The 22707-nt window shown below is 38.5% G+C and overlaps 1 protein-coding gene across 1 annotated transcript; it reads left to right on the top strand.

The window, feature by feature from the left end:
- Window positions 1–11073: 11073 nt before the first annotated feature.
- On the top strand, window positions 11074–12015 carry LOC102910424 (olfactory receptor 4K13-like). The gene has a single exon (XM_006994499.3). It carries the CDS (start codon window positions 11077–11079, stop codon window positions 12013–12015), a length of 939 nt encoding a protein of 312 aa, XP_006994561.3. The 5' UTR covers window positions 11074–11076.
- The last annotated feature ends 10692 nt before the right edge of the window (window positions 12016–22707 follow it).

Here is a 22707-nt window from a genome sequence, read left to right as displayed (position 1 = left end):
CAAGAAGCCTATAGAACACCAAACAGACTAGACCCCCCCAAAGTCTCCTTGCCACATAATAATTAAACAACTAATTCGACAGAATAAAGGAAGAATATTAAGAGCAGCAAAGAAAAAAGGCCAAGTGACTTATAAAGGCAAACCCATCAAAATAACTCCCTATTTCTCATTGGAGACTTTGAAATCCAGAAGGATGTGGACAGATGTAATGCAGACACTAAGAGACCACGGATGCCAGCCTAGACTAATATACCCAGCAAAGCTTTCAATCACCATAGACGGAGTGAACTAGACATTCCAAGACAAAACCAGATTTAAAGAATACCTAGACACAAATGCAGCCCTACAGAAATCGCTAGAAGAAAAATTGCCACCTAAGAAAGGCAGATACACCCACAAAAACAGAGGCAATGGATAACACCACAGCAGTAATTCCCAAAGAAGAGAAATACACATACACTGCCACCAAAAGATAACAGGAACTAACAATCACTGGTCATGAATATGCCTTAATATCAATGTATTTAACTCACCTATAAAAAGACACACGGTAACAGAATGGATACCAAAGCAGGACCCATCTTTCTCCTGCATATAAGAAACATACCTCAATTTCAAAGTTAGGCACTACCTCAGAATAAAAGGCTGGGGAAAGTCTTTACAATCAAATGGTCTTAAGAAGCAAACTGGTGTAGCTATCCTAATATCCAAAAAAATAGACTTCAAACTAAAATCAATCAAAAGAGATCAAGAAGGACATTACATACTCATCACAGGAAAAATCCACCAAGATGAAGTTTCAGTTCTGAACATTTATGCCCCAAATACAAGGGCACCCACATATGTAAAAGAAACATGATTAAAGCTTAAATCACACATAAAACCCCACACATTATTAGTGAGAGACTTCAACAGCCCACTATCACCACTGGACAGATCTGACAAATCAAAACTTAACAGAGAAATAAGGGGTTTAACTGATGTTATGCCTCAAATGGACTTAATTGATATCTACATAATATTCCACCCTAACAAAAAAGATTATACCCTCTTCTCAGCACCTCATGGAACCTTCCCTAAAATTGACCTTATATTCAGTCACAAAGTAAATCTCAACAGATAGAAAAAAAATTGGAATAACCTCCTGTATTCTCTCAGATAATGATGGCGTAAAGTTAGATTTCAACAACAACAAAATTACAGAAAGTCTACAATCTCATGGAAACTGAATAATGCTCAACTGAATCACCATTAGTTCAAGGAAGAAATAAAGAAAGAAATTAAGAACTTCCTAGAAATCAGTGAGATTGAATACACCATATACCCAAATTCATGGGATGCTATGAAAGCAGTGCTAAGAGGAAAATTCATAGCACTATATGCCCACATAAAGAAATTGAAGAAATCTCACACTAGTGACTTAACAGCATACCTGAAAGCTCTAGAACAAGGAGAAGCAAGGTCAATCTAGGAGGAATAGATAATAAATAATCAAATTGAGAGCTAAAATCAATAAGATAGAAACAAAGAGAACACAAAGAATCAATCAAACAAAGAGTTGGTTCTTTGAGAAAATCAACAAGATAGACAAGCCCTTATCCAGACTAACCAAAAGGCAGAGAGAGAGCATCTAAATAGCAAAATCAGAAATGAAAAGGGTGACATAACAACAATGAGGAAATCCAGAGACTCATCAGGTCATACTTCAAAAACCACAAAATTGGAAAATCTAAAAGAAATGGACAATATCTGGATAGGTACTACATACATAAGTTAAACCAAGAGCAGATAAACTAACTAATTAAATAGATCAATAACCCCCAAGGAAATAGAAAGTCGTTAAAAGTCTCCCAACCAAAAAAAGCCCAGGACCAGATGGTTTCAATGTGGAATTCTACCAGGTCTTCAAAGAAGAGATAATACCAATACTGTTTAAATTGTTCCACATAACAGAAACAGAAGGAACCTTACCAAACTCCTTCTAGGAGGCTACAGTTACTCCGATTCCCAAGCCAAACAAAGATGCAACAAAGAAAGAGAATTACAGAGCAAGCTCCCTCATGAACATTGATGCAAAAATACTCATTAAAATATTGGCAACCACTCTCTCTTCTCTCCTCTCTTCTTCTCCACGCACGTGTCTCTCCCACAGGCCTGCGCACTCTGTCCCTTTAACTCTAATAAACTCTTATAAGCAGATTCTGTCATGTTTCGTGACACTTCCTTGCAGGGTAAGAACACAACACAGCTAAATAACTAACATTTTGGTGCCGAAACCGAGCAGGCGCTCCCGGGCGCTTTGCGCCTGGCAGCCCGCGAACCGGGGAATCTGCTCCGTATGCGACAGACAGCTCTCCATTCGCCTGAACCGCATCCGAATTGCATCCAACACCGCCTTCTTTGATCGGTGAGTTCCCCCATTTTTCGGCCAGCATAAACGGTTTCCTGAATCTGTGAGAACGACCATTGATTGTCCGGTGCCTCACATGTGTTCTTGAGACCGGGGAACCCCCGACCACGGTCTTCATTGGCTACGGTCGGCCCCTATCGCAGGCCTAACTTTTCTAGCCGTCTCCCACGTCTGCAGCCTGAGATATTTCTCGAGTTAGGGCCACCACCGTTGGTGCGTCCTGGGAGCCACGTGAGGCCGGCACGTCCATCTCCTTGACGAAGGGGCAAACGTTGTCTGGATTCCCGGGGAATCCTTTCCTCACTGTGGAGGGGGCCCCTGCTTCTGTGGCTGACGAGTCAAGGAGCAGCCTGTGCCCGGTATCCGCCCTTGGCCTTGGGGAGGCCTGGGGCCTTGGCTCCGGATCACGTTTATTTTTTATTTTTCTGCCTCCACTGCAGACATGGGAAACAAGGCTTCCAACCCTGTTAGTTCTTCCTCTCTGTTAGGCTGTCTTGTTGAAGCTTTAAAACCTCTCAGTTTAATGCCTTACATAAAGATTTCTAAGCTAACTCGTCTATGTTCAAAAAATGGCCAAAGTATGCTTTAGAAAATAACAAAAAATGGCCGCCGAGCGGCTCCTTGGATCCCGATATTTTACAGGAGCTATCTAATCACTTTTGGCGTTCAGGCAAATGGAAAGAGTTGCTTTCTTCTTTCTCAATGCTAAACTGTCTCTTCTTGTTTCCTTCTCTCCTGCTCATATGCTCCTAGCTGTACGTAAACCAGAGGATTTTCTGACTCTGGAATCTCTGACTCTAGATCTTCCTAAGGAACCAATAATTAAAATTCATGTTCCATCCTCTCTCTCTAACAGAACTCTCTCAGATACAAAGTAAGCTGGGTTCTTATACATCTAATTCTGCTTCCTTTATTAAACAGTTTCAATATATAACTCAATCTTATAGTCTCACCTTTCATGACTTCCTGAGGAGCTCAGGTGTGTATGGGAGCAGGCTAGGACTCATACAGATGAAATTCATCAAACTAACCTTTCACATCCCCCAGGAGCTGTCGCGGTTCCTGACCGAGAGCCACACTAGGACTACAACACCCAGAGTGGCTGTCTAGCCAGAGATAGGTTTATTACCTGTCTCCTGACAGGCCTCCATAAGGCTGCCCTAAAACCAGTAAATAGTTCAGGATAAATACGAAAATCTGTCTCTTGTTCCCCAGACCTACCTGACTAAAACTTAAGCATCTGGAGAGCAAGGCTCCTGACCCCACAGGCAAAAGAGTCACCTGTGGCATTTAAGGTGTGCCAGGGAAGAGATAAAAGCCCGAAAACAAAATTGCCAAGTGCTGGCACTTGCTGACTTCCAAAAGCTGTTGGGTCCCTGTTTTAAATGAGGAAAAGGCCATGGGCTATCGAATGCCCTGCCAGGCCATCAACAGCCTTGTTAAAAGTGCCATCTAGAAAGACAGAGTCAGCTGACTGCCCCCAGGCACCAAGATGCATGGGTACATCAAGCTAAGACCTCCAACAGACCTAGGCTTGGCTACAGACATGACAGGGAACCCAGAACGCAGCAGGGAAGCGATCTGTTTCTTTCCTTCTGGACACCAGAGCCATTGACTCAGTCCTGGGAGTTTTGGGATGCCACCTCTCCTTTATTGTAGGGTACAGGGGACAGCCTTATCTACCTCAGCAGACACCGCCATTTAATTGTATTTTCAGAGGCATCCCTCTCACATATACATTCTTAGTGGTGCTAAGTTGCCCTGTACCTTTAATGGGGAGGGATCTCCTAGCTAAGGTAGGAGCGTCCATTTCTTTTCACTCCACACATTTGCCTCCTCCCAGACACGCCAGCAGCTCTCCGACTTCTCCTCCTAGCCACTAACTCTACAGACTCCAAATATGCTTTTCATATCCTCCTGTCCCACGCTGCTATTTGGAGGGAGTGTGGCCTTCTCACAGCAAAAGGAGGATCCGTATCTAACTCAGGCCATATAATGGCCATGCTGGAGGCTTCCCACCTCCCCAGGGCTACAGCTCAATTTTACCCATATGCCCACCGACAGGAAAAGTTAAATATCTCCTCAGACCAGTTCTAACACCAGGTCTTTTTTCCAAGCCTCCAAATGTTCCAGATAGCCTGTTAACTCCTCTTTTATGTCACCTAAGGTCTATTCTATGGAGCTATGTGGACTGTTCACTGCCTCAGCCGTGTGACAATCCTTGCTCATCTCCAATACACAATGGGGATCAGGTTCTTCTCTTTCCAGTGAAACAAACAGGGCCTCTCACTCTCAAGCTCCAGAGGACATCAGGACCCACTGCTTTGTCACCAATTCCAGAGGAATAAGGTATCACCCCTTCCTTTTCCAACCAGGGCCACACAGAGCCAGAGGCAAAAGGACCATCAAAAATATCCAGGAGGTAAGGAATAATGTAATACAACAATTTATCATTGTTCAATACTCAGCAACTGATCACCTGTGTTTCCTAAGTGCTAACCTAATAAGGGAAACAGGTGCCTTAAATAAACTACCTCTAATGAGGCTTATCTCAGATAAAAATTAAGCAGAGTACTAGGACCAGATCTACCTCAGGTAAATGTCACATGCCTCTATCTAGGCAGGCCAGATCTACCTCAGATAAATGCCAACTCCAAAATAAAATAATAATGATTCTTTCTCTCTAAGCTCTCTCTATGTCAACAGTATCTTGTTAAATGGGAGGTCCCCAGCAGCAGCACGGATGGACAGCCGCAGAACCAGGAGATGGCAGAACGTCGTTCCAGGACCTCCACCATCATCCCCGGACTTCACTCTTGGGCATATACCCAAGGAATGCTCAATCATACCACAAGAGCACTTGCTCAGCTATGTTCATATCAGCATTGTTTGTTATAGCCAGAACCTGGAAACAACCTAGATGCCCTTCAACTGAAGAATGGATAAAGAAAATGTGGACAATGGAATGCTACTCAGCAGAGAAAATCAATGACATCATGAGGTTTGCACACAAATGGATGGAACTAGAAAAATCATCCCGAGTGAGGTAACCCAGACTCAGAAAGACAAACATGGTATGAACTCATTCATAAGTGGATACTAAATGTAAAGCAAAGGATAACCAGACTGCAACTCACAGCTCCAGGGAGGCTGGCTAGTAAAGAGGACCCTAGGAAAGACACAGGGATCAACCAGTGATGGAGAAATGAATGAGATGTACATGAGCAAACTAGGGGAAGAGGGAATGATGGAGGATAAGGGTCGGGGGAAAGAGAGCTTAAGGGAGTGGGAGGTCCTAGCTGGATCAGGAACAGTATGGGAGAACAAGGAAAGAGATACCATGATAAATGTAGACACCATGGGAATAGGAAGAAGCAGAGTGCTAGAGAGATCCCCAGGAATCCACAAAGATGACTCCAGTATAGAGTGGAGGGTGACTGAGCTGACCTACTCTGGTGATCAGATGGCTGAACACCCTAACTGTCATGATAGAACCCTCACCTAGTGACTGATGGAAGCAGATGCGGAGATCCACGGCCAAGCCCCAGGCAGAGCTACTGGAGTCCGATCAATGAGAGAGATGAGGGATTATATGAGCAAGAGATATCAAGACCAGGATTGGAAAAAGTACAGAGACAACTAGCCAAACTAGTAGAAACACATGAACTGTGAACCAATAGCTGAGGAGCCCCCACAGCACTAGACTAGGCCCTCTAGATAAGTGAGACAGTTGTTTAGCTTGAACTGTTTAGGGGGGCCCCCAGGCAGTGAGACTGGGACCTGTCCTTAGTACATGAGCTGGCTTTTCAGAATCTAGTGCCTGTGTTGAGACACTTTGCTTAGCCTTGGTGCAGGGGGGAGGTACTTGGACCTGCCTCAACTGAATATACCAGGCTCTGCTGAATCCCCAGAGGAGACCTTGCCTTGGAGGAGGTGGGAATGGGGAGTGGGTTGGGGTGGAAAGCCTGGAGGGTGGGAGGAAGGACAAACAAACCCATGGTTTATATTTAAAAGGAATAGAAAATCTCTTAATTAAAAGAAGAAAAAAAGAATATGTTCTTGTTAGGTTTCAAAATTGTTAGTTTATATAAGACCATATTTTATATATTGGATTCACTTAATTGTCATAAGGACTATCTACTAATATTCCATGTTGTCTCATTTGAATAAAGATGCTGATAAAGTTACACTACACACATATATGTACATTTTTACAAAGAAAATAACATGATGGCTTGTGCAGTAATTGCTGATAATTACAATTTATATATGCAAAAACCTATGTAGCACTTTTATTTTGTGATTAACAGAATTCATTACAACTCCATCTCAAGTGTAATTGTTTGAACGGTATACTTCCTAGTTTTCTAAAATAATAGAAGAAATGTTTGTATTCTATATAGTTAATATTTATGGCATCCACTTTATACCTGCCAGTATCACATACAGTTACAGAGTACTCTGAACATCATCAGTCATGTGACCAAGATTTGACACAAATATTTCATGCATTTGGAAATAATTTTCCCAGCATCGCTTTTGTTCTGGTTATATCTTACATTTTTACAGCACATGGTTGTATAACTACAAAAAAATTGATCCATTTTGATTACATTCATACAGTAAGTGACCAGGCAGAAGAAAGCATCTCCTTAGTCCTTATCTGAGAAGTGAATAAATTTGAAAATTGTATAATTCTAATCAGTGCTGAAATGACTTTAACGATGTTAGTTTCCTTCTGTTTCAACAGTTATTTAGCACTCAGTATTACCTTAAATGGGAAAATTCCTAAGAGATGTCCAAAGTAATTATCTCCACCATTCTCATTTGGGTCAGAACACACAAGTGAATTTCACCCATGGGGAAATTTCAGGAGGCAAATATAGGTCTAATGAGGTGAAGACTCTCTACACAAAAGATACCTTCATAAGCACACATTAGATGTGTTTTCCTTTCTGATCGAAAAAAAAAATGTTGAGTTTGGTAAGTCATCTCATCTGTTTGATATTCTTCTGTAAGGTAATTCTTAAAATGTTTTTGGTTATCTCTTTTTACCTATACCCACAATAGGTGGAATTGAGAATGTTTTCTTTGTCCTCTGTCATTACTAGAGGCCAATTACTGTATTTCCTCTACCTCTTTTATTCCATGTGTTCTCATGTCTACACTAGAATGTCATCATTCTCTATCCAATAATCCATAAAAGTAATACACAGCTAACATTGTCCAAATATTCCCTCTCACTTAACTGTATAAAATATATTTTAAATAAAAGAGTGCATATTCGATAAGATAACTTTCAGCATAGAAATAAGAATAAAAATGAATGCAAGTTAAGTGGGAATTGTGGAAATCAGATTAAAAAATTCTGCCATCTATTGTCTTCTAGGAAACGAAGAATAAGTCTCTCTGCAGGGATTAACTTCCTAATTTTTTGTCAAATGACCAGTTCTCAGTTCTGAAACCATATGCAACAACAAAAATAGAGATAACAGATTGTATTTATATGCATTTGTACATAAGTATACATACATAAGCCATATATATATATATCAATAAAATTAAAGAAAAATGGGTAGCTACTTGAGAAGTAGCATGGAGCACTTGGGAGAGGTTTGTGGAAGGAAAGAATATACGGAAAATTAGGGATTCCACTTTATTTAAAACATATTTAAAAAGTAAAATATACGTACAATTAAAAAACAAAAAAAAACACATATAGGAAAAAAATAAAACCCACAATACGACAATCAATCTGCCAGCTAAGTGAGCTATTAAAAGCTGCTAGAATATCACCCTCCATTTATCAGTAACTGTCATATGGTATCTCTTCAAGTTTTGTAATTATGACTATAAGCATAAATACAGAAATTCAAATACTGAAACTATTACCAAGTTTAGTACTTTGATAGAAGGGCAATCAATACAGAAAACACAATAGAAAATAGAAGAAAATTATTAGTTTGCCTCTAGACTTAATACAAGATTATTTAGTTTGTTTCTGTTCATATTTTAATATTTAACTTTTAAATATTTATTACATATAATCCAACATTAGGTTTTACTAAGAGAGATGCTACTAAGTTACATGTAAGAATTACAGAGATGCTTTAATAGATTAGTGTATTTCATTAGGTCTTTAAAAATACTGATAAATCCTGGACAAGAGAACAGAAAGGTCAAGTGATTTGTTAGTGCATGTTGAATGTGTCATTTATATTTATATATTTCATAGTTGCTGAACAGGTATATCTCAAGTGTATCAATTATTTTAAAGAAAGGTGATTATACAGATGTATACATATGTTTTGTGTAAATATCTATAATTAGGTATGTGTAAATATATAATATATTTGAATAAATACATATGTGCAAATATATACATAAATGCATATGTACAGACACATATACAGTGAGTTCAAATGGACATTATAAGCTTTGGCCTTAACTTTACAAACAAAATTGTTTCAACATACAATAGAATAGATGATGAAATTAAACAACATTTTACTTTGGATTATTGTGAGACTTAATAATTCCTATGTGTATATTTTATTATGTATTTTCTTTTTTTTTTTAATTTTTTTTTTCCTTTTTTTTTGAGACAGGGTTTCTCTGTGTAGCTTTGCGCCTTTCCTGGAACTCACTTGGTAGCCCAGGCTGGCCTCGAACTCACAGAGATCCACCTGGCTCTGCCTCCCGAGTGCTGGGATTAAAGGCGTGTGCCACCACTGCCCGGCCTTATATATTTTCATAACCCATCATTAAACTGAATGTGTAACAATCTTTAAGATATTGTAATACTTGGTACCATTTTTACTAGCTTCTCAATCATCATGTGGAAACAAAACATTCTAAATAACATCATTAAAATAGGTCTGTTAAAGCATGGTCACTCCTATGTATCAGAAAGTAGTTTTAGGATACTTTCCATCCACAGAGGTCTGATACAGTAGTGTCCTACATCTATAATACTAGAGGACACAATTTAAAAGGCATTACTTGAGACTTTGTTCTCCTTTCAGCATAGGTCCCAAAGGACAGTCTGACATAGCTCTGTAAGTGATTACTCTCTCTTAGTAAAACCTTTTATGAGCGGCACAGAAAGAAGAATCCATGAATATGAAGGAGAACAACGAAGAGTATTTGGAGGAATCTGAAGAGAGGAAAGAGAGAAATGATGTAATTATATAACAATATTAAAAATAAAAGAAATAATAAAAAACAAATAATTCCGATTTACTAGAATCTTTTTTGAAATGTTGAAAAATAAAAAATTTCAAGGAGTATGAACTCTTTCATGTTTAATCAGTGTATTTTCCTTAGATATTTGGTAAATCTTATAAGGCACGTGTGTTTACTTATTTGCCATTATGCTCTTATAGCAGATGGATGTGTTACTTGGTGTCTTCAGAACTTTCTTGATTTTCATCTTTACTCAACCCTTCTCTGTCCTTAGAAAACAATAATGTAAAATAATTTTGATTATGACTTCAAGGATTTCATTGTTCACCTGATCTAGGATAAAATAAAGTTGAAGAGCACCAAGAGAATAACTGTAGTGAGTAGAAATATCTGGCTTGAGTATTGTCCATTAGATCAGTATAAGCACCCTGTCTGTGCTTTGGTGTGAATAATTGTTGCTTACTGAAAGCATAACATCACACTCCTCTAAGGCAAAGAACAGTTATGCTTACATGCTTATGTGATTATTCCGTTCTTTAAAACAACAAAGATGATGAGTAGACAAATGAAATAATGAGAAAATATACTGGTAACAAATTGATGACAAATGACATGTTAATCTTGTCAGGAAATTATATTTCAAAATCTAATGGCTCTCGAGATTAATTTATGCAATTTAAGATCAGTATTTTCTACTGCTAAGATTGAACTAATTGTGATTTTTGGAGTTCAGGTCTTAATATGTTTTACTTTGTTCTTTGGTCAATTTATACCTATAGGTATTTGCTGTGGTATGTTGTTAATCAGTCTAGTTGCATAAAAAATCTGTAATATACGTTTATTTATTAATAACTGTGTACCTGGTTTGAACATTTCAGTCTGATATCTGTGTATATATTATATAATGTTCTGTTCGGAATGCTTCCTCACTCAGGTTTTCTCATCATTTACTTCATAATTTAAGCTAAAATTTTAATTTATTGCTGTGTCAGAAATGTTTCTACTGATGTCCAATAAAATCATTAAGCATTCTGCCAATAATGTTAGCAATCTATCAGACCATTTGCACTGATATTCAAAATGCACCTCCTCACCAGTTTCCAAATTTAAACCTCATTTCCATAGTGGAAAGTCATGATTGCTAGTGTCAAATGCAGACTATTTATTAACCACACATGTTTTCCAATGCTGTCCTGTTTCCTAATTGTTTTATAAGAGAAATTTCCTGATAGAGCATGCGTGTAGCAGTCAAACCTGATGCTTCTCTTCATGGGGAGTTGCTCTTGGCTTATTAGCTCATTAGCTCACTTGGGCATCAGTATCACTCATATTTACCTTAGATTTTTCTTTACATTTATGTATTTCTATTCAGGTAAGTTTCAAAGTGAATGCCAAGTTCTACAAAAGAAGTATAATGCTTCTTATGACTAGCTGATAATTTTCTTTCTTTGCAGGTTTCTTCCGATTACACATTGAATAAAATGGAAGGAGGAAATCAGTCTGTGGTGTCAGAATTTATACTTTGGGGACTTTCCCGCTCAGAGAATCTGCAGGCCTTACTCTTTGTGGTGTTTTTGATACTTTATCTGTTCATTGTATCTGGAAATATTGTCATCCTTGTTTTAATCACCACTGACCGCCATCTCCACTCTCCCATGTACTTCTTGTTGGCCAACTTGTCCTTTGTTGATATGTGTCTTTCCTCAAACACCACTCCTAAGATGATATCAGACTTTCTCAAGGAAATCAAGACTATTTCCTTTGCAGGCTGCATGTCCCAGGTCTTCTTCGCCCATTGCATTGGTGCAGGAGAGATGGTGTTGTTGGTGGTAATGGCTTATGACCGCTATGTGGCCATCTGCAAACCACTCCACTACTTTACCATTATGAACCTGAAAAGATGCACTGGGTTGGTGCTGATTTCTTGGACTACTGGCTTTATACATGGTATAAGTTACTATGTAGTGGTTGTGCAGCTGCCTTTTTGTGGCCCCAAGGAAATAGACAGCTTTTTCTGTGACATGCCATTGGTGATCAAGCTAGCCTGCATGGATTACCATGATTTAAATACTTTAATGAATGTTGACTGTGGGGTTGTGGCTGTAACCTGCTTCTTTCTGTTGCTCATATCCTACACATATATCCTTTTCACTGTTTGCCAGAACTCTAAAGCTGGTGCATCAAAGGCTCTGTCCACATGCAGTGCCCACATCACAGTGGTGATGATCTTCTTTTTGCCCTGCATCTTCATCTATGTGTGGCCCCTCAGTATCACTTGGTTGGACAAATTTCTTGCTGTGTTTTACTCTGTTTTTACACCTCTTCTGAACCCAGCCATTTATACACTGAGAAATAAAGAGATGAAAAATGCTATGAAAAGGTTCATAGGCAAATTTCTGGGTCCCAAAGGAAATTCATAATATTAAAAAATGTGTTCCAATTACTTCAGATAAAGAGACTGACTTGTAAAGTAGATTCAAAACCAGCACTTATGACTTACATTGAATATTTGTACCATTCTTTCACTATAGATATCATTTAACACCTTAAAGACAATATGACATTTATTGATTAACGAGCAGATCATTGTTAATTCTTTGTCCTAAATTCTAAATATGAATGATTTTCCACACAGGAATGTCAGCAAAGTATTCTTGTATGTTTTTATTAAAGTTTAACTTAGCACTTTTGACCAAACTCATATGTTTACCTTCATGAATAAAATTTTAGTAAATTTTAACTGTGTATAAGTCTATATAACATCACATGCCCATTAGTTGGTTTTCTAATTTCATGATTACAAATTTTAATATGAACTTGAATTTTCCTAAAATATTTATTACTGAAATTTGTAATTAATTCTCCTCAGTCTGAAAATATCAAAGAATGTATACTTGAATCTGTCTTCCCTTTTAATAATTACTTTACAGAAGAAAATTTTAGTTTTGTTATATTTATTGCAAAAATCCAAGAAGGTTCAGAATATTTAATAAGCTTACTAGTTCCATCCAAAGAAAAGAAAGTACCATATTTAAAAAAATGTAACATTTTATTTTTGTGAATGCTTTTTTGTACTATTACTTCAACTTATTATGCTCATCATTACCTCAGTGATCTTCACATTGGCCATTTTGGAAAGGAAAATGCTTTTTTTATCATTATTATTTAAAAAAAACATGTTTTCAGTCTGCTACAGACTTCAATGTACTTAGAAGCTGGGAGATGATTATAAATTTAATTCATCTATTAAATATAGATTATTTTCTCATACAATATATCCTCATTACAATTTCCTCTCCCTTAACTCCTCTTCATTTCTCCCCACCTCCCCTATTTTCTGCTTCCCTTCTCTTTCTGTCTCTCATTAGAAAAGACAAGGGTTTTAAGTGATAACAACAAAACATAACAAATTAAAACATAGTAAGATAAAACAAGATCCATTGCATTAAAGTTGGACCATGCAAACCAACAGCAGGAAAAGAGCCCTAAGAGAAGGCACTAGAATCAGAGTCCCTCTCTTGCACACACTCAGGAGTCCCATAAAATTCCTAACCTGAAAGCTATAATATTTTTATGCATTAGACCTTGTGCAGACTCATTTAATCCCCAGGGTTGCTTCTTTAGTCTTTGTGAGTTGATATAAGTTTTTCTCAGCTGATTTACAGGGCCTCATGCTCCTAGTGTCCTCCATCCTCTCTGGCTCTTACACTTTTTCTACATTCTCCTTTTCTGTATTTTCTGAACTCTGTGGGGAAGGATTTGATAGAGACATCCCATTTAGAGCTGTATGTTTCAAGTTCTTTCTCTTTGTGTAATGTCTGACTGTGGATCTCTGTATTTATTTCCATCTACTACAGGATGAAGCTTCTCCAACATTAGCTGAATAAGGCAATGATCTATGGGTATATAATATCATTAGGATTCATTAATTTTTAACATTTTTTGACCTGTAGTATTTATTTTTTCTCCAGGTCTCTGGGCTACTTTGTCTCTGGTTCATTGTTGATTATGAGTTCTATCTTGTAGGGAGGACCTTAAGCCAAATTGCAGTTCATTGTTTACTACCACAGGTTTTGTGGGGCCATTTATTTTAGCACATTCTTCAAGCAGTACAGATTGTAAATCTAAGATTTTGTGGCTGTGTTGGTGCTTACATTTTTTTTTTATCACATCAAGAGTACCTTCTCATACCAAAGAAACTGGATGCAGTTAAAGGTTCTAAGCAGGCACCCGGTTTGCCTCTCCATGTTCAATGAGTTGTATGAATGTTGTCTACAGCAATGCGGTTTTGCTTTTAATTTCAGAGTATTGGCAAATGTCTGAGTTGTTTTGAGATTTCCATGGGACCTTGTTAGGTCACAACTACAGGATGTAGCCGAGTCCCAAAAGAGAAGCTTCATTTGGTGACAGGTGAAGACCAGTTGGGTCTCCCACATTATTTTGAGACTTTATTAAGGTTTCCTTTATGTATTTTGAGAAGTTTCGACTTCAGTAGGTTCCCCCGCCACACACACAAGTTTGAGTCTAGCTGTTTCTCCCCATAATCCCTTTCTTAGCTACATCTCTCCTTACTGTCCCAACCTAATCTTTTTATTTTCATTCTCCTGTCATCCCCACTCTAGGTTCATTTGTCTCCATCCCAGTCCCTTTCTCTATACTTGACCTCTCTGGAACTACAGATTTTAGCTTGCTTATCCTTTATTTAATGACTAATATACACAAATAAGTGAATGCATATCATATTTATCTTTCTGGTTGTGGGTAACCTTACTCAGAGTGATTTTTTTAGTTCCATTCATTTTCCAGCAATTATCATGATGATGTATTTTTCAAAAACAGCTAAGCAATATTACATTGTGTTAATGTCCCACATATTCTTTTTCCATTCTTCGGTTGAGGGACATCAAGGTTATTTCTATTTCGTGGATATTATTATTAGAGCATCAATGAAACATGGTTGAACAACTGTCTTCATTGTAAGATAAAGTTTCCTTTGTGTATGTCCATAGTGGCTATAGAAGTTTACGCTCCCATCAGCAATGGAGGAGTATTGTTACCCTTGGTTGACATGCTCACTAGCACAAGCTGTCAATTATGTTATTGATCTTAGCCTTTCTGATAGGTATAAGATGAAATCTCAAAATAGCTTTCATTTGCATTTCCCTCATGGTTAAGAATGTTGAACATTTCTTTAAGTCTTTCTCTGCTATTTGAGATTCTTCTATTGAGAATTTGCTGTTTAGATCTCTATTCCATTTTTAAAAATGGGATTATTGGGTTTTTTGTTATATAGTTTCTTGAGTTCTTTACATATTTTGGATATTAGCTTTCTAAAGGCTGTGGAATTGGTGGAAATCTTTTCCTTTTCTACAGACTGACCCTTTATCTTATTGAGTGTATTCTTTGTCTTACTGACGCTTTTCAGTTTCATGAAGTCCCATTTATTAATTGTCCATCTCAGTGTCTGTGTTACTGGTTTTCTTTTCAGAAAGTATTCTTCTGTGCCAATGGTTTCAAAGCTACTCCTCACTTTTTCTTCTTCCAGGTTTGTGTGTTGGGTTCTATGTTGAGGTCTTTGATCCATTTAGTGTTGAGTTTTGTGCAGTGTGATGAGAATGGATCCATTTGCCTTCTTCTACATGGTGCCATCCAGTTTAATAAGTACCATTTGTTTAAGGTGCTGTCTTTTTCCCTGGTTTATACTTCTGGCTCCTTAAAAAAAATCAAGTGTCCATACATGTGTGGATTCATGCCTGAGTCTGTATACAACAGAAGGAACACATAAAAAGATAAATGGAGAGAGTTAAGACTCATCAGCAGGCCAGCTACTCATGCCAGTTCAGAAATCAGTGTTCTGAATTGTGAGACTACTCATGAGCATTGTGTGCCATGCTTCTTCTTCTTCTTCTTCTTCTTCTTCTTCTTCTTCTTCTTCTTCTTCTTCTTCTTCTTCTTTTTCTTCTTTTTTTTTTTTTTTTATTTTTCGAGACAGGGTTTCTCTGTGTAGTTTTGCGCCTTTCCTGGGACTCACTTGGTAGCCCAGGCTGGCCTACGAACTCACAGAGATCCACCTGCCTCTGACTCCTGAGTGCTGGGATTAAAGGCGTGCGCCGCCGCCGCCGCCGCCGCCGCCGCCGCCGCCGCCGCCGCCGCCGCCACCACCACCACCCGGCGCCATGCTTCTTATATAGAAGCTCAGTGTGCCAGATAGGCTTACCACCATGTCATTCCTGCATTTTCTCCTACAGTTCCCCTCTTCATATTATTTTTGCTTTCCCGAGAGCTGAGCCTCCTGAACAACAAGCAGATTATGACAACCGATATATCACAACTAAAAAGATAATAGCATAGGTAAAAAGATGATAAGGTCTGTGAAAGCAAAGAGAGTATCTGGGCATGGGAATGGTGTCATTCTAAATTTAGAATCTTCTTTTATTGGACCCGTATCAGTAAACAGGCTTCAGTCATTAGCAAACAACTGAGGACAAGGTCCTCAAACCTCCACCCCTAAGAACAAGGGATAGTTAGGTACCAATAATCTAATAATACCCAATGACATTATCTAGAGTCAGTGCAATAAGAAAACAAGAGCAGAATAGGTGCTTATGCCATCTCTTGCAGCTGCTCAACTTCATCTGCTTCATTGCTGCTGTCAGGTGCCTAGGATTTAGTGAGTTAGGCATGGATCCAGGTGGGCTGTGGTTTTGTCTCCTTTTCTGGAAAGAGACAAGCCGAATCTCTCCCAATGGTTTATTATGGCTGGTGATTACCATTTACATCTTTCTAGGTCACCAGAGGGAACCTTGTACATCCTGAATAAGCTACCTGATATTTATGAGCTGCAATATTTCCCTTGCCATCTGTTTTCAAAAAATTTAAAATAAATAATGCCATATTAATAAGAGGTTGAAGTTGTTTCTTATTCAGACCCATATTCCTCCTCCCATTTGAATTGATCCATTTGTTTTTTGAGTTGTTTGTGTACAGTTTGACTTTGTGAATTACAAGGGATCCCAGTAACATGTTGAATTTTCCATTGGATACAAAATTGTTTAAAGGCAGAAGAGAGATAGTCAAGGCCATCATTTTTTTTCACATATAGGGCACTCTTTCTATCATGAAACATTATAGTAAATAAGTAACGACGAGAAGCCTTCTCCCTTGCCATCAGTATGGCCATAAGAAGGTTAGAATAAGTTTCTACTGTGACATGAACATGTTTATGCTAACTAGGTGAAGCAATATGCATGAAATCCATTTGCTGTAATCCCAGTAGCTTTAGACCCTTGAGACAGACTCCTACTGGTTGAAAAGGTCATACAGGGAGAAATGGGGCACAGGTATCACATCCTCTACCAATCTGTTTTGACTGATGATGATTTAAATTGGGAAGAAGGGATCTTAATGGCAATGTATGTTGATGAAAACAATTGTGCATAGTCTCTGTGTCCTGCCAGATAGAGCCCACTAGAGACTGTGATACCTTATCAGCAAGAACATTTCCTTTATTTAGCACTCCTGGAAGATAATTATCGACTCTATGTATGATACAAAGACAGGATGTTGTTGCTTTTGTAATACAGATTGCAAAACTGTGGTGATTTGAATGAAAATGATCCCCATAGCCCAGCTGAGTAATACTTCATTGTGTAAATGCACCACATTTATTCATCTGTTCTTCCATTAATGGACATCTAGATTGTTTCTAGTTTTTGGTTATTACTAATAGAGTAGTAATGAATATGTTTGAATAACTATTCTTATAGTAGGATGAAGGGCCCTTTGGGAATATGCCCAAGAATAGCATAGCTGGATCTTGAGGTAGATAGATTCACAAATGTCCAAGGAACCTCCATATTGATTTCCATAGCAGTTATACAAATTTGCACTCCCAAGAGCAATGGAGTAGTGTTCCCCTCATTCAACATTCTCTATAGCATGAGCTGTCACTTGTGTTATTGATCTTAGCCATTCTGCCAGGTATAAAATGAAATATCAAAGTAGTTTTTATTTTCATTTCTCTGATGGCTATCAATATTGATCATTTTTAAGTGTTTCTCAGTCATTTGAGATTCTTCTATTGAGAATTGTCTCTTTAGATCTGTATGCTATATTTAATTTTTAAAAATTTATTATTCTCTCATACAACATATCCCAACCACAGCCTCCTTCCTCCATTCCTCCAAGTTCTACCCCCATATCCCTTCTGTTCCAGATCTACTGCTTCTCCATTTCCTTTCAGAAAAGAGCAGGTTTCCCAGTGATATCAACTGAAAAGAAACAAGGCGTAACAAGATGCAAAAAGACAAGGCACAAACCTTCATATCAAAACTGAATGAGGTAACCCAGTAAGAGGAAAAGGGTCTGGTGAGCAGGCAAAAGAGTCAGAGATACCACTTCTCCCACTATTAGGAGATCCACAAACACTCCAACCTATACAACTACAGCAAATGTGCAGAGGACCTATTGCAGACCCATGCAGGCTCTGTGATTGCCAATTCAGTCTCTGGGAGCCCCTGTGACTCCTGCTTAGTTGATTCTGTGGGCCATTTTTTAGTGGTGTCCTTGACCCCTCTGTCTTCTATAATCCTTCTTTCCCCCTCTTCTACAGGGTGCCTCAAACTCCACATAATGCGTGGCTGTGGGTCTCCTCATCTGCTTCAATCAGCTGATAGTGGAAGTCTCTCCGATGTATATTGGGGTAGGCACTCAAAAGAGTATAGCAAAACATTGTTAGGAAATCATTTCATTTTATTTTTTGATCACTTGTGCTTTGTTTTTCCCTAGGTCTTTGAGCCATCCAACTTCAGTTTCTGGCCATCCAGTGTTGGGCGGGGCTCCCTCTTGTGGCCTGGGCTTCAAGCTAGATCAGTCATTCATTGGCCACTCTCACAAGCTCTGAACCATTGTACCAGTAATTCTTGCAGACATGACAGGTGATACTTGAAAGTTTTATAGCTGATTTGGTGTCCCTGTTTCACCACTGGGAACCTTTCCTGGTTACCAAAGTTAGCAGGATTAGGCTCTATATTCTCCATTACTAGGAGTCCTCACCAGGGTCAACCTCATCGTTCCAGGAAGTTTCTACAGTATTAGATTTCCACATCACCCCCTCAATACAATCCCATTTCATTCCCCTCTCTCCATACACTCTCCCTCATCCCTCCCTCCCCATCCTGATTCCTCTTGTTCCCATCCCCATCCACACCCAGTCCACCTGCATAATCTACTCTATTTTCCTATCACAGGAAGATCCATGTATCCCTGCCCCTACACCCTTGAGCCCTACTTGTTACTTAGGCCATATGGGTCTGTGGATTGTGGATTATAGTGTGATTATCCTTAACAGCTTCTATCTACTTACAAGTGAGTACATACCATCTTTGTATCTCTGGGTGTGTGTTATGTCACTCAGGTTGAGTTTTTTGTAGTTCCATTCATTTGCCTACAAATTTCATAATAACATTTTTTTCTAACAGCTATGTAATAATTTATTGTGCAAATACACTACATTTTCTATATTCATCCTTTGATTGAGGGACATTTAGGTTATTTCAGTTTCTGGAAATTATGCATAAAGTTGATATGAACTTAATTGAGCAAGTATTCTTATGGTAGGATGGAGTGTCCTTTGAGTATATGACCAATAGTGGTATAGCTGTGTCTTGGGGTAGATCGATTCCCTTTTGGTATGATGTCCACTCTTACTATATTAATTCTACTGATCCATGAGAATGGAAGATCTTTCCATCTTCTGTTTCTTTCTTCAAGTATTTGAATTTTTTTTCATATAAGTCTTTCACTTGCTTGGTTAGAGTTACCCCAAGTAACTTTATATTGTTTGTAGCTATTCTGAGTGGCATTGTTTCTATGATTTCTTTCTCATTCCATTTTCATTGTATGTGGGAAGGCTATTGATTTTTTTTTTAGTTAATCTTGCATCCAGTCATATTGTTGAATGCTAGATTCAATGATACAATAGTCCATCAGCTATAGGAGTACCCTGGTAGTATTTTGGGGGTCACACACACATATGTAATATATATATATATATATATATATATATATATATATATATATATATATATATATATATTATATCATCTGAAAATAATGATACTAGGACATCTTTTCCAATTTGTATCCCCTTGATTTCCTCTAGCTGTCTTACTGAATTAGGTAAAATTTTAAGTACTGTATTGAACAGATTTGTAGAGAGTGGACAGCCTTGTCTTATTCCTGATTTTAGTTGAATTTAGTGCTTTGAGTTCCCACTTAATTTGATGATGGATATAAGCTTGCTGTAAATTGCCTTTAGTATATTTAGGTATGTCTCTTGTATCCCTAATATTTTCAAGACTTTTTATTATGAAGGGGTATTGGACTTTGTCAAAGGCCATTTTGGCATCTAGTAAAATGATGATTTATTTTTTGTCTCAGTTTGTTTTTATGGTGGTTTACACTGACTTATTTCCTATGTTGAATCATATTTGTATCTCTAGAACCTAGCCTTCTTGATAATGGTGGATTATCTTTTTTGTTTGTTCTTGGATTCTGTTCGTATTTTGTTGAGTATTTTTGCATCTACATTCATGAGGAAAATAGGTGTGTGATTCTCTTCCTTGTTGAATCTTTGTGTAGTTTGGGTATCAGGATGACTGTGGTGTCATAAAATGAATTTGGCAATGTTTCTTTGTTTCTATTTTGTGGGAAAATATTAAGAGTATTGGTGTCAACTCTTCTTTGAAAGTCTGGGCATTTTTTTGGTTGGGAGACTTTTAATGACTGTTTCTATTTCCTTAGAGGCTATATGTCTATTGAAGCTGTTTATCTGATCTTGATTTGACTTTGGTATAAGGTATCTATTCAGAAAAATATCCATTTCCTTTAGATTTTGCAATTTTGTGGGGTATAGGTTTTAAAGTATGACCTGGTGAATCTTTGGATTTTCTCAATGTCTGTTGTTATAGCTCTCTTTTTACTTCTAAAATGTTAATTTGGATATTCTCTCTCTGACTGTTTAAATAAAGGTTTGTCTATTTAGTTGATTTTCTCAAAGAACGAACTCTTTGTTTCATTGATTCTTTGTATTGTTTTCTTTGTTTCTATTGATTTCAGGCTTGAGTTTGACTATTTCTTGAGACTTCTCCTCTTGGGTATGCTTAGTTCTTTCAGGTGTGTTGTTAAGTTGGTAGTATGAGAGCTCTCCAATTTTTTTTTTTATGTAGGCACATAGTGCTATGAACCTTTGTCTTACCACCACTTTCACTGTGTTCCATAAGTTTGGGTATGTTTTACATTCATTTTCAATGAATTATAAGAAGTCTTTAATTTCTTTCTTTTGACCTAGAAGTCATTCAGAGTTGTTCAATTTCCATGAGTTTTAGGCTCTGTGTTATGTCTGTTCTTGTTGAAGTCCCAGTTTTAATCTGTGGTGGTCTAATAGGATGCAGGGGGTTTCTGCTTCACTTTTGGTCTTCTGGCTGATGTGGCCTGTGGTTGAGCAGAGGGATTCTACCTGAGTTGGGGGCCAAAGTGGTGGCCTATGGTTGATTAAGGAGTTTCTGCATGATTTGTGAGTTAGGAAATGACAATGAGAAGGGGTGGGGGGACTGAGGATAGGGTGGGGTAGAACTGAGAAAGTGAGGAAATGTGCTGGTTATGCAGTCTACCTGGATTTCTGGAATCTGGAAGGACCTATGGTCAAGTAAGAAGCCTCCACTAGAGTTGGAGACTCTGATATGCTGAGGAGGAGGAGAGGGGCAACCAAGGGTAGGTTGGGTAGGCACTAAGAGAGTGGGTGGTCAGCCTATCTGGAGTTCTGTTGGCCAGTGGGGCTTTTGGTGTAGCAGTGGGCTTCTTCTAGAGTTGTGGGGCAGGATATGATTGTAATGATATAGCATGTGGGAGGATTTGGCCAAGGTGTCCTGGTGGGTGAAGGAGACATGTCATGTAGCTGCAGTGGCAGGTGGTATGGCGCAGTAGAAAGTTACTCATACTCATACACAGCATCCATGTGGAGAGTTTATTATGACTGAAAGATAGAGAGATAGAAAGGGAAAGAGGAATAGAAGGAGAAAGAGAAAAGGAGGGAAAGAGGGAAAGTGGAAGTATGCATATCTCGTGGTGAGAAAGGGGAAGAGGAAAAAGAAGGAAGGGGTGTTTCCTTAAAGGAAACTTTATGTCAGAATGCAGGGCGGGTCCCCAAAGGGCATGCCAGAATGCCAACATTCTTCCATTTTGGTCATTATAAAAAAGTGATTTATGGATAGCAAGTGGGCGAATAAGGGTACTGAATTCTCGAGACTGCTTCCTGCTGATTTTAGGGCAAAATAGGAAGGGGAAGTTGGGAGTCAAGGACACATAGGGTGAGAGGTATGAGTGAAGAAGCATTCAGTTGGCTGTCATCATGAGGTCTCAGGCATGGAGATCTCAGCATCTGTTCTTTGACGGAGCTGAAAAGGCAGGTTTCTAGGAGAAAAAAATAAATTGTTATCATTGACCTCATTGGCAGGGCTAGCAAAGAGAAGAGTAGTAACTGCCAGAATGGATGGGATGGAGAAGTGCCCTTGTTGTAGAGAAGAAGCAAGGGTGAGTGAGTGAGACATGACAGTGGATATGTCCTTTACTGGGCCATCTTGGAAAATCAGGTTCTGGTTACTGGGTAGGTACCACTTGAGCCTGGAGACGTGGCATCAGCAGTGAATTGAGGGATGATGTGTTCTTTAGGAGTACACGAGCCATCATATCTGTTGTTTCTCTGGAGGTGTCGGTGCATCCATCCCAGTTGGCATCAGTTGGTTGTTGGCATCCTTGGAGCTGGTGCAGGGGCTGGTGTATGTGGAGGACTCCCTGTGGTTTGGCCTTGGTCCTATCAGGAGGACTGAAATTTCAAAATATGCTTGAAAATTGGTAAGGACAAAAATGGGCTCTGGAGACTCTTAGTTTTCATCACACCAGATTTCTTGATACAGAGGCAGAACTTTTACCAGGAACTGGCAGGTATCTGTAAGACTGCTAGAATAGATTTACATCTTGGTGTCATAGCAAAAGGGTTAAAAATCCATAAAAATTTGAAGACTCCTAAAAACTGTTTGTAATCAATGCTCTAT

This window comes from Peromyscus maniculatus, chromosome 4, assembly GCF_049852395.1.
Source record: "Peromyscus maniculatus bairdii isolate BWxNUB_F1_BW_parent chromosome 4, HU_Pman_BW_mat_3.1, whole genome shotgun sequence".
Taxonomy (NCBI): domain Eukaryota; kingdom Metazoa; phylum Chordata; class Mammalia; order Rodentia; family Cricetidae; genus Peromyscus; species Peromyscus maniculatus.
This window is presented reverse-complemented; position numbering and strand designations above follow the sequence as displayed.

Coding starts and splice junctions, on each gene's coding strand:
- LOC102910424 (XM_006994499.3), top strand. CDS start 11,077: ATGGAAGGAGGAAATCAGTCTGTGGTGTCAGAATTTATACTTTGGGGA.